Below are 12,048 nucleotides of genomic sequence, written 5' to 3'. Positions count from 1 at the left end.
GCTCAATGGGTTACGTGTCACTCCACGTGCATGACAAAGGTCTCGCCCTCGATGCCTCAGACCCATCCGACTATGCCACTCGTGGCATGCAGCGACTGATTTGAGACGTGAGCAGCGCTCAGTGGACTACGTGCCGCTCCACGCGCATCAAAAAGGCCTCACTCTTAATACCTCGACCTCGTTCGACCATGCCATTCTTGACTGCTTCGTAACTTGATAGTGCTCATTAGGTTACGTGCCACTCCACGTGCATGACAAAGGTCTCGCCCTTGGTGCCTCGGACCTCATTCGACCACGTCTCGTGGCATGTAGCGACTGCTTGGAGACGTGAGCAGTGCTCAGTGGGTTACGTGTCACTACACGTACGCTGCCCGGCAGCTCGTCTAGTGCCTCCTCATTCTCAGCATTGCTGAGGGCCATCGGCTCCAACCCGCTCGATGAGCTCCGCGGGTGTGCATTCCAACCACGCCATGCCGACTTAAAGTTGAAGCCAAAATGGAATGCTACATTCACCGCTTCTTTAAAAGAGGACGGATGAACACGGAGTACTTCCATTCTGGCCAAGCCAGTGCGGAGGCCCTCCATAAATACGACCACCGCCATCCCGGTAATGAGAGTTATAAACTCTTGGACAAAGTTCACCAACAACTTCTTGCCCTGTCGGGCCACAAGGAAACGTGATCGCACGCGATATGCCTGGCTGGGAGTTAGGCGGCGAGAACTCTCGCAAAAGCTCCAGAATCAGCTTATTACAGGGGAAGAATGTCGCTACAGCTAGAGTACCGCACGCTAATGCCAATCTCGCGCTCGGCCCCGAGCTTGGAGATAGCTAGCACTACGTGCTATTGTTCGTTCTGGAGCATGGCGGATACCAAAGTTATCTCAGTCTCTCTTACCCAGAGCAGAAAATTATCTCCGTCCTTAACCTCGAAGGTTTTAGCACACACCATCAGCGGCCTGGGTCGGGAGGAGTCTTCCGACAACGATGGCGTCATAAAAGCAGTCGACGCTGACATCATCTCTCTAGGTGCTCTTAACAGAGCATCTTCATGGTTCAAAACACCTCTAGGCGCAAGCTTATCGCTTCGGGTCCTGCGAAGCAAGGTGTTGCAGCCCTCAGGGCCAAGCAGAGACATCAGCTTTCATAGCCCGTTCTGCATGCTCTGGGGCAAATAGGAGAATTGTTCATCCTTTCAAAGGATCAGTCGTAACGAATCTGTCGTAGGCTGACAACAAGTGCTACCAAGTGCGGCGGGGCTGCATTAGCTCTTTTATGCTAATGTAGGGTCACCGACCTTACATTCTATACTAAAGCCAGTACGAGTGTAACGGATCGCCAAGAGTTACCCAAAAACTTAAACAAGGCAAATACACTATTCTGTTACGTTTGCAGCAGAGCCGCCTTTATCTAACACCGAGGTATTTCAAATTAAATAGTAAACCTATTTAGTATGCTTTCCTTTTAGCAGTCCCGCCACATAATGACTTCTTGTTACGTTGTAGCCACACCATTATGTGATTACACCGACCTGTGTAATTCATACCTTTGTACGCTCACATCATCTCGGGTGACCCACCCTTTCATACATGGTTATGTGAAACCCCGTTACACACCGTGAACACCACCCTACCGACCAGTGATGTAAAGATAATACTGCCTATGACGAGGAATATGGAGATAATAAACGTTTATTTTCTTCCGTGAAGCTCTTGTCGCGTGCCAGCATCTAACGGTCTACGCATTCGCGCCAGAGTGGGTACAACATCGCTATGGTCATGACAAATGCGATAGAGATGATGCAGGCGGGATTGAAGTCGCTAGAGATTTTGGCATTCATTTTGTGGAGGAGGTGATGTGAAAAGTCACCTAACCCATAGACCCACAAGGTCGTATTTGCTGAGATACCGGACCATCCTTCCACAAGTGACCACTCCCTGGCTGCACAACCAGTTGGCGGAGGTAACCTCGTGACCCTTACTTGAATTAAAGACTCAAGTTGTACAAGTGCTTGACCTGGTCATGGCTTCGGAAACCACATTTGCATCCACTTTACTTATATCTCACTTCATAGTTCAACAGCTAAATACTTTATACCACAAAGCGCCATCTTTTGTTAATATTCTATAAACCTCGGTCTAAGAAGACGAACAGTTTTCGTACACCAATAGCGTTTTTGGGTTGTAAGCAGACTGTATGCAGATTAATCTTACCTTACTCAGTTATTTCATGAATCAGATTTTTTTAATATGGTTGATGTAGCCACACCATACTGTTCATACGCAGGCCTATATCGCAACACAACCCCACGATTCTGTATTTTTGACTTTTTCTCTGCCTATGCTTTACAGACTCGGTAAAAGTAAGGCTTGCTGAGAACCTGGACATGAGAAGTTGTGGGCAATGAAACTAAATCGAGCCTTTCTTACATGTTGAGGGCTCACACGATAGCATAGTATTCACGTACATTGTTCATGTCATACATTTGCCATCATCAGCAACACAAGCGACGAAGTTAGCAAGCGATCGTGCGATTTTCTCAATAAGTTAAATAAGTGATTACAGTCGTTATAGGACAAGAGCTTGAGCTATTGGCAGTACATGCTACTTGTCCGGCTTGAAAAGATTGAAAATGCTATGATTTTTGGCGTCAAGCATGATAGGCAATTAAACGATGAATGACGACGTGTCGCACGTTGTTAGGCAGTAACAGTGCTCAAAGATGTGCCGAGATTGTGAACAGAAATATGGTCTCTATAACGCCAGTAACCATGTGTCTTCCGCCGTCGTGTCATTCGTCAAAAGCAAGAGGCAGGGAGTGTCCACTTCATTCGCTTCTTGTACGTCATCGACGTACTGCACCACGACGCATTGCACCCTCGGTTTACCAACTCGCTGGTCGTAAACTTGACAAGGTGTGTCGTATATCTTCAGTTTGGCTACTTCTGCAGACGGACGTATAATCATGAAGTTTCCGTTACCAAAGAATATATTTCCACCACTGGAGCTTACTGATATTCAGGAACAAAATTACGAGCAGCTCGCTAATGAGCTCATCAAGTCTACACTTTCGGAATATGATCAATTTGTCTCGCAAGATCATAAGCGTGTTGACGTACGGCGTTGGAAGACCGTGCGCGCACGGGATGGTATTACTATTTTTCGGGAACGTGTCGTAGACGCTCAACCCAAGGAATTAGCCCAGGCCACCCTCGCCTTGTACCGTAGCACTTTACTTACGAACAGTAGCCGTCCCAGCCAGAATACAAGTTGCTCAGTCCCTTTGACGTCCGATACAATTTTGGTGAGCAGCGCACGCAGTTTTATTCCATCATCTCCAAAGAAAGGTAGCGATTTGGACCCTATTGAGGACAGTCGTCACACAGCTGGCTACGATAGCAACAGTAGTGGTGATTTCCTTTCAGAGCCCCGAATTACAACTGCGGCCTATTCTCGTGACGATAATAGCAAAAGCTCGGGACTGCCACGGCTACTCGCAGTTGGCACTTTGCGTGGATCCCTGGATGATGTCATGTACGGTGTCGTGTCGCCTGATCCCCCGTCGGTTCGGCTGCGCAGCTCGTACCTTGGTGAACATATTGCCGACTGCGCTGTTTTACGTGAAATTAAGGGTCCGTCACCTTCAGAACCATTTCGATTTATGGGTATTAAATGGTTTGTGCGTGCTAAGCACCGTGGTACATCACGCATCCTTCTGCCCCGTGACTTTGTTGTCCTTGAATTTTCGGGCGTGATGATGCGTCCGGATAATTCGCGCGTAGGGTTTCATCTCATGCACTCAGTAGATATCTCATCGTGCCGTCAATTGCATGAGCATCGCATTTTGCGCGCGAAGTTATCAAGCTGCTATATTTTCGAGGAAACTCGCAACAATTGTGTACAAGTCTTCATGACAGCTTCTGTAGATCCAAGTGGCTATGTCTTTACCCGCATGGCTATACGATCAGCTGCTACAGCCCTTAGTAAATGCTGGAAATCAATTTCTTGCGCTCACGACAAAAAACTTGCATATTGTTTACAGAACGATCGTCCGTCGACAATGGGCGTCATCAGATCCACTCGAGGTAGCCACCCCAGCGTTACCAGATCATCGCGTGGTGGATTGTCAACGCTGACGCCTGTGAATGAGTTAGGGGCACGCGACTCAAGCACTCCGGAGCCCGTGTCACAGCGCAGCGACTACGGTTCAGGGAATCGCCGTCAGTGTGGGGTGTGTCGTGATAAATTGGGATTGTTGTCCAAGATTATGACTTGTCAACTATGCAGCGAGCAGATCTGCAATCGTTGTCGCATTGTGCGTAAGCTCAGCTGTGACACTTTAAACGCGCAGGTCACGCAGTCGTCTATCAACTTTTGCAAAAAGTGTGTTGCCAGTGTAAGTGACGAGAGCGCACTTGAGATTGCTCGGCAAGAACTCTGGATCCGTGCACGAAGTCGTACACGTGCATCGTCAGCGATCGTTCGAACAAATTACAGAATTAATTCCTCAACGGAAAGGAACACATACGCAACTGTAATTCTTGGTCGTGTCAGCGATTCAGCTCCTCGAGGCATCGCTACCACGAACAGTCTTGTCGTTAGCTCTACTCCTAGCCGCGTAAGCCAGGTTCCTAGCATTCAATTGGGGGAGTCCTCCATGGGATACTCTGTAGGTCCTTCATACCAAATGATATCAACCCAATTGTCGACTCCATTGAAGTGCCTCAACACAGGGAGCTTATTGTCAAAATCATCATCACTTCATGCTACCAGCGTTAACACAAGTTCTCTAATGAGTGGTGCACGAATAAATGAGACGTTAACACTGACTGACTTGCACATGGACAAAAGCAGAATAAAGAACGAGACTAAAGTTGCTGCTGAGGAGGATAAATCTGAATCAGAGGAACCAGTCGTGCTCGATCGTCGTTTAACTACAACGATTCGTAATTTGCGCCATCTAGACTACGTCTTGTCAGTGGACGAGCAGGACGTTGGGGATGATCTTGACTTGGAATCGGAAGGTTATAGTGAGTTTGAGAGCGATGATGACAGCGAATTTCGATCGAGTTACGCGTCGTCGGTGGCGGTACTGGACGATGATATCGGAATGTGTACCACTCCTACCAGCAATGCTCCCGGGTCTCAGCGCGAAGAACCTATTGTCGAAGAAGACGAGGAAGGTGAAGAAGAGGCCGAACCTGAGCCGAATAATGAAGCAAAAGAATTTGAGAAAAATGATCAAGATGCTGAATTTGAGCAGAATGAAGCGGAAAAGGCGTTGATATTTGAGGACGAGAACGATACGAAAGGAAGTGTTGAAAACTTAGAAGCAGATCATAAAAGCCATATACTTGATTTAGAAGTGGACAGTAACGTAAAGGCAACCGACGAACAGGACGAGGAAAAGCCTGTGATTATTGCAGAAGTGAATGGAGACAACAGCCAACATCAAGAAGATGTGACTGATGACGTTGAAGTAGTCGAAGCTGCTCCTGTTGCTGAGGTTCATGCCATCATGCTGTCTCAATACGAGATAGGAAAGACAAAGTCTAAACTTGAGAGCGAAGACCTTGAGCCGCGACTGCATCGCGCGCGCATGTCAGTTCCGTCTGCTGGTAGTGAAGCAAATTACCAGCATCAGCTTTTTCAGCAGATGCAGGACCTGCACAATGTGGTGGAGTCAACGTATCAGGTCGCTCGAGCAAATACGGAGGCGGCCTTTAAAGAACGCGATAGTGGCCGTCTGTCTAGGACGTCCACTGATAGCAAGAACGACAAAAGTTCGCGAAACTTCTATCAGCCGTTCGCCTTCAATGTGGTGGGTCTGCGCTCGACGCGTGCTATGACTGTCGGCATAAAAAAGTAGCCGAGTCATTATGAGCTGTGATATTTATCGTGGAACTTAGTAAAATCCAAATGTTGGCTTTGCTGTATTATACTTATAAGCTTCTCGTTTGATCGTCCATCCTTTTGACTTACATACCTTGCCTTAGTAACAAGCTGGGTTCATTGACAAGACCCTAACAATTTGTGACTTATGTTGCAGACACGATAGATAAGTTGATAAGAGGCCCAGTTTCAGTGGCGACTCCTGATATTTAAAGCATACCGCAATTTTTTTCGATGTTGCTGCTTCGTCATTTGTGCCCTACAGACAGTTTGTGCTCCAGCATTGAGATGTGGTATCGCACTTAATTTTTGCGAGCCGTTGGAGCTAATGACAGACGGATCTAAAACGTGTGGCCGTACAGCAATTTTGATCCGTTAATATTTTGCTTGCAACATTGAATTTACTCCACATGGCAATACTCTGCCGGATCGTGAAGACTTAACCAGTAGTCTTACCAAAATAAGTTTGCTAATCAAAGATTTGAACAGCTTGCATTAGTGACGGAACTAATGTCCGCCACCGCAGCCTTGATACAAGGCACTCGCTTCATTACTTAACTTTCACGCCAGTGCTAAAGTACCCACGCTCAGAATCACGCATTCTGAACGGCATGAAGTTTCCGTTACCTCATATGCCTTTCGGGAACTACCCGGCGCTGTCTGAAGCGCAAATGCAACAGATTGAGCTGACCGTCCAACAAACATTATCAAAAGCCCTTGGTGACTACGAACAAAATCAGCTGCAAGTGTTGCCGCGGTCACAGTATAAGGTCGTCAAAAAAGTCGAGAATCTTACTTGCTATCGACAACGGTCGACAGCCTCAGCACGAGGAGCAACACGTCATTATTCGGAGCGCATAACCTCCAGGTCCTCAATGTCATCACAACCGTTGACATCATTTCTTTCTCCAGCTCGTTACCGCAACAACGGGTCTGACCGGCCTTCACCAACGCTGATAACCGTCGGAACGATCGCCGGCACGCTGAATGACGTCATGTACGGACTGCTCGCTACGGATGCAACGTCCACCTTTATCCGGGCGTCGTATACGAAGGAGGAGCTTTTAGATACTGCGCTACTTCACAGCATTCGAGCTCCGACACCAAGCAAACCATTCCAATTCTGTGGCGTTAAGTGGCAGGTGACAAAACTTTCCTCCCAGCGCGATTTCGTATTTGTGGAGGCTTCAGGAATTGTCACTCGTACGAACGGAGATCGTGTAGGTTACCACATCATGCACTCTGTCGATCTGCCAGGTCTCGACGAGCTAGCAGACTGTTACCAAGTACTGCGTGGACGCGTCATGTCTTGTCATCTATTCCGCCAGCTACCTCACAACACGGTCGACGTATATATGAAAGGAATTGTGGATCCAAATGGCTTTATGCGTCAAGCTACTGCGATCGTCTCGACAGCCAGCGCCCTTTTAAAATTTTGTCATGCCGTTGAGTGTTCGCACAATAAGAAGCTTGAGTATTTTCTGGAGCAAGAGCAGCTCAAAAGAGGCGATACACTTAGTGTTGACAACCGCCGAAGCAACAACTTGGTCACGTTGTCGATGACTAGCAGATCGGCGTCAACCTGCACCGTGTGCGCTACAACCTTTCACCTGTTCCGCAATGTCGCTTATTGTGAACTCTGCTCAGAAGCAGTTTGCTCCCGGTGTCGCGTCACTCGACGACTGAGCTATCGCGTCGCCCGTCTGAAAGATCTCAAGCAGCAAAACACTACTTTCTGTAAAGCATGTGTAGCTCATGCCTCAAATTACAGTGCTGTGAATGTTGCTCGCATTGAGCTAGTTGTCAGATCGTCGCTGATGGAGAATAATTCAGACGGTTTCAACACATTAGTTTCTACGGAGCTATGCCGACATCTAACCATCTTTTCTCCATCTTCATCTGAGGATCTGTTGTCTCAAAGAAACCATCTCAACACCTATGATTCGTCCGATCAAGTTCGTCGACGATCAGTGAGCTCCCACTCACCCGCGGCGATAGAGAGATTGGACGCTAAAGATCTGGTCGAGGCAGATTCGATCCCCAGATCGACGATGAGTAGCACAAGCTGCGGATATTTGGACTTTTTTGAAAGCGTAATTGGTTGGAGAAAGACTGAATCGCCTAACGCAAACTCCACGTTGATCGAATCAGAAAATGTGTGTCCACTTGCACGCTCAATGCCGGTCAAACCCAGCCCTTCGATGCTGACCAGCCCATTGTGGCATCAACGAGAACTCATGCGACGCATGGAGGAGCTGCGACAAAATGTCGAGAGCGTTTATCAATTAACATGGCGGAACACCCAGTCAATGCGATCGAGTGGTGTACGGTTAGTCTACTTGTAGGGCATCTGCTTTCCCAATGGAAGGATAGCATTACATTATGACCTATATATAATACAGTTATGTCTACCATATAAACTTGCCTATAAATATTTATAAATGATCTCACAAATAAGGGCCACATTGCAGCGATTTCTAAATAATGATGACGAGTAGAGCACCTTATTAGTAAATTTTGCCACCCAGCAAATATACGGGTTTATTTCAGCACCTATATATATGTTATTTAACCATCAAATTTGATTTCCACGGTGAAGGAACGATAATATCCACCGCGAGGCCGCTGATTTTGAGCTTTCCGGCCCTACAAGCACTAATAAACCGTTCCCTCTGGATGAGAAAGGTTTATATGGCCATATATTCGGTTTTGCTCTAAACAAAGCGACAGCTCGTTGCGCTTGCAAATTCCAAGCTGGGGAGTTGCTCAACAAGCGGCACTACCGCGTGATACCATCGTCAAAGGGACATTGTTAACGTGACGATTTGGTAAGACAGATTCGCCGCCAACCAGGTGTATCGTGCAGTGGAACTGTCGTAGCTCTTTGCTTACAGGAAGCTAAGCTAGGGTTACCGACCTTACGCTCTTTACCAGAACCAGTACGAGGGAGCGGATCGCAATCCGCTACCTTCAAGAGTACTTTAAAACCTAACCCAAGGCAAAGACGCTTTTCCATCCAAAATTAAAACTGTCTTTAATTGTTTTACTTGCGGCAAAGCCGCATAGATCTAATTCTCAAGTTTCCTGATTATATAATAAAACCTAATTAATACTACTGGCAGTCCTGCCACGCAGTGGCTCCTTGTTACGGTGTAGTGACACCATTGTGTCATTACGCCGACCTGTGTAATCCACACCTTTGTACGGGTACATAATCTCATGTGACCCACCCTTTCATACAAAGGTACGTGTAACCCCGTTACAACTCGGGTGCGCTTGACTACCGTCATGGGATGCAAATATCGGCGAACTGTGTTCAGGAGTTGAAGACTTCTGCTTTAGTGGTGTCAGATCCTGTCTAAAAAACGGCAACGATTACCGTCTTCATACAGATGAGTGTGGTTTGCACCGACATCTTTCAAGTTTACTGTAGAAATCTGTTTAGGAAGCGGTGGATATCACTTTGCATGCGAAACACAGCTCGTGTGCCACAAGGGACAAATAGGTAATTAGATTTTGACTTTCCTGCGGCCAGAGCCAAAAATCTAAAGCCATCAGGAGAAGAACGGGAGAGGTATCTCCGCAGCAACAAATCTCTGCAGTAGTCGCAGATTTTTACTTGCAGGAGGCCAAAACACCCGCGCCCTGCGTACCCCTTCGCTCTAGCTGAGAGAAATGAAGGTTCAGACTCTCACGTAAATAGAACCAAGTGCGGGGAGTGATCCGATGTGTTTAACTAATCTACTTGACCCTTAGCTCTAGGAATATCACGAAGGAGTGGCAAGCAAATGGCCACGTGTGTTGACCCCGAATTGGGGAGTTTGTCATAAAATTGAAGCAAAAATCTACGTTAGGCATTCCAAAAAGAGCAGTTGATCGTTATAAAACCTTTTTTCTTTATGGAGCACGAAGCAGATGCTGAGAGAGATTGTCAAATCTCTGACTTGATGCCAACTTTCTGCGTCAGAAATGCTGACGACAAGTGGTGAAATGCGCATCTTTTAATAAGCTAAGTTAATCAGCACTTTGGTGCAAACACCGATTCCAGAAAACGATGTGATGTAGATTGGCATGGTCCGTTGCACCCTATTCAATTCTTTTTACCTGGTCGATAGGGTATTTATCCCTCACGAACACGAAAGCCAGATTATATTCACTCTACCATGGTTATGCCATTAGTTTTACCGGCACACCAGCGATGGTCACTAATCTGATAGCACACCCCACATCGTGTTGACATCGCTTAAATTTGTTCTAACGATATATTCTTTCAAAGTCGTACTGAGCGCAAATAATCGGATTTGGACATCCATCACGAGCACTTGCAAATAATGCTAGATTGTATAGGTTTAAAATTGCCATTAGCCAAAAAAAGACGAGCCTACTTGGCGCCAACGATGTTATCTTTTTGGAATACACTATCATAAAAGCTATATGCGGGCGTACGCTGCGATTATCAAGACCATAGCCGTTTGGTATTGCTGCTATTACAAAGCGATTAGAGAAAAAAGACTCGGCATGGCTAACTAGTTACAACATATCACTGCTAAGTATGCCATATTGTACAACAACATCTTACCAATTTACTTTAATAGTACCTTGTGCAACAGAAGAGGCGGCCTGCAAGGCTGCGAAGGACAACCTCGTCACTGCCTAAAATTTGACCATTTCAAAGTCATATTGGCCGTTTATGTCGTTTTTATCGCCTCGACCTCTACCGCAGACTCATACAATTGCCAATGACCGTAATTGCGCCATTGCGATGACTATTGCTGCTTCTACTTACCATAACGTACGTTGCTGTCAAGCTCAGAGAGCACCTGGGCATTCAACGCATGCTGCAACAAACGGCTTGTTGAGCTGAACAGCTTCCTACGTTACATAACAGATCTACTTAAGTCACTGGTGATAAGCAAACTTTTCTGTATATCAGTAGTATCACATGCTACCACGTTTTAAAAGTAATGTTTAGGTACCTTGTAAGCTGCTCTGATTTACTTTCATCACGCATAATAAGGATATCGCAATCATTTTGTGATTTTAATCGGATTATGTGTTATTATGCACAGCAACGCCTTACCCATATCCCTCACAGAAACTGGCAAGATGGTGTTTGTCTCTCCCGAGTACACAAATCGGCTTAATGTAGTCGCGGAAGCATTCATGCATGACTAGACTATAAACTGCTGGGTGTCCCGATGGTGACATAGCACAACGATGAGGCAAACGTACAGCATACGAGTCAGATGCAGCATGCGTTGCAGTATTGAAAGGCATTCTTTATTTTGTGTGTGGTTTTGTAAAGGTTTGGTTGCAGGTTTACACCGCTACTCCTTGCATCAAGGATTGCTGTATGACAGCGCTGACACATTTGGCACTCAGCATGTAGTGCTAAATAACGATGTAGACTGCTCGTACAGAAGAAGAACCCCGTATTCGGCTGCTTTGTGGTCAAGAGTAGCGTTCGTGTAGATCTGGAGAAAGTCAAAGCTAGCAATGATTGGTCTGTGCCAGACAATGTGAAACAGCTGAGACATTGGTTGGGCTTGTCCAACTATTTGCACAATTACACGCGCAAGTATGCAGCGTTGCTGCAACCCCTTATCAACGTCTTTAGAAAAAGACGTTGAGTGGGAATGGTCAAAAGAACACCGGGCTGTATTTGCCGAAGTGAAGAAGAGCTTGAGAGAAGCTCCTGTTTTTGCGGTTGCAAATCACGAAAAGCTTTTTATGTGGTATGCGATGCGAGCGATTATACGGTTGTGCGCTGAGGCAACACGATGATGAGGGTCAAGAGCGAGTTGTACGAAGTACAACTCCGGCCCGCGGAACGGAACTATCCAGTTATGGCAAAGATCTTCTAGCAGTGAATGATGCTTTGGTTAAGCTCCGTGTGTACTTGCTTGGAGAAGCGCGCTTCATGATCTATACAGATCACGCCGTATGGCAGTAAATACTCCTCATTTATCGCAAAGGATGTCTTGATGGGGTTCCTTCTTTGCGGAGTACAACTTTGTCGTACACTACAAACCAGGTAACACGATCATCTTAGCCGATGCGTTGTCAAATTGTCCTGACTATGATCTAAAGTCCAGGAGCGAAAACATGCACGAGTCATGTCGACAATCAGAGTACAAGCTACGAAGAAATTGTCGAAG

The 12,048-nt window shown here is 46.4% G+C and overlaps 3 protein-coding genes across 3 annotated transcripts; all 3 read left to right on the top strand.

Moving 5' to 3' along the window:
• Positions 1-2,769: 2,769 nt before the first annotated feature.
• On the top strand, positions 2,770-5,867 carry PHALS_00200 (Zinc finger, FYVE/PHD-type; the record flags this gene model as incomplete). The annotated part of the gene is made up of 2 exons (XM_024729003.1): positions 2,770-2,913; positions 2,985-5,867. 2 exons carry the CDS (start codon positions 2,770-2,772, stop codon positions 5,865-5,867), a joined length of 3,027 nt encoding a protein of 1,008 aa, XP_024572241.1.
• A 634-nt stretch (positions 5,868-6,501) lies between these two features.
• On the top strand, positions 6,502-8,235 carry PHALS_00199 (Zinc finger, RING/FYVE/PHD-type; the record flags this gene model as incomplete). The annotated part of the gene is made up of 1 exon (XM_024728992.1): positions 6,502-8,235. The coding sequence occupies one exon, from the start codon at positions 6,502-6,504 to the stop codon at positions 8,233-8,235; it is 1,734 nt and encodes a 577-aa protein (XP_024572240.1).
• A 1,122-nt stretch (positions 8,236-9,357) lies between these two features.
• Positions 9,358-9,560, top strand: PHALS_00198 (uncharacterized protein; the record flags this gene model as incomplete). Its single annotated transcript, XM_024728981.1, has 2 exons — positions 9,358-9,395; positions 9,449-9,560. 2 exons carry the CDS (start codon positions 9,358-9,360, stop codon positions 9,558-9,560), a joined length of 150 nt encoding a protein of 49 aa, XP_024572239.1.
• Positions 9,561-12,048: the final 2,488 nt, after the last annotated feature.

Source organism: Plasmopara halstedii, assembly GCF_900000015.1.
Source record: "Plasmopara halstedii genome assembly, contig: Scaffold_110, whole genome shotgun sequence".
In the NCBI taxonomy this organism is placed as follows: Eukaryota; Oomycota; class Peronosporomycetes; order Peronosporales; family Peronosporaceae; genus Plasmopara; species Plasmopara halstedii.
Note: the sequence above shows the minus strand (reverse complement) of the source record. Positions and strands in the feature narration are given on the sequence as shown.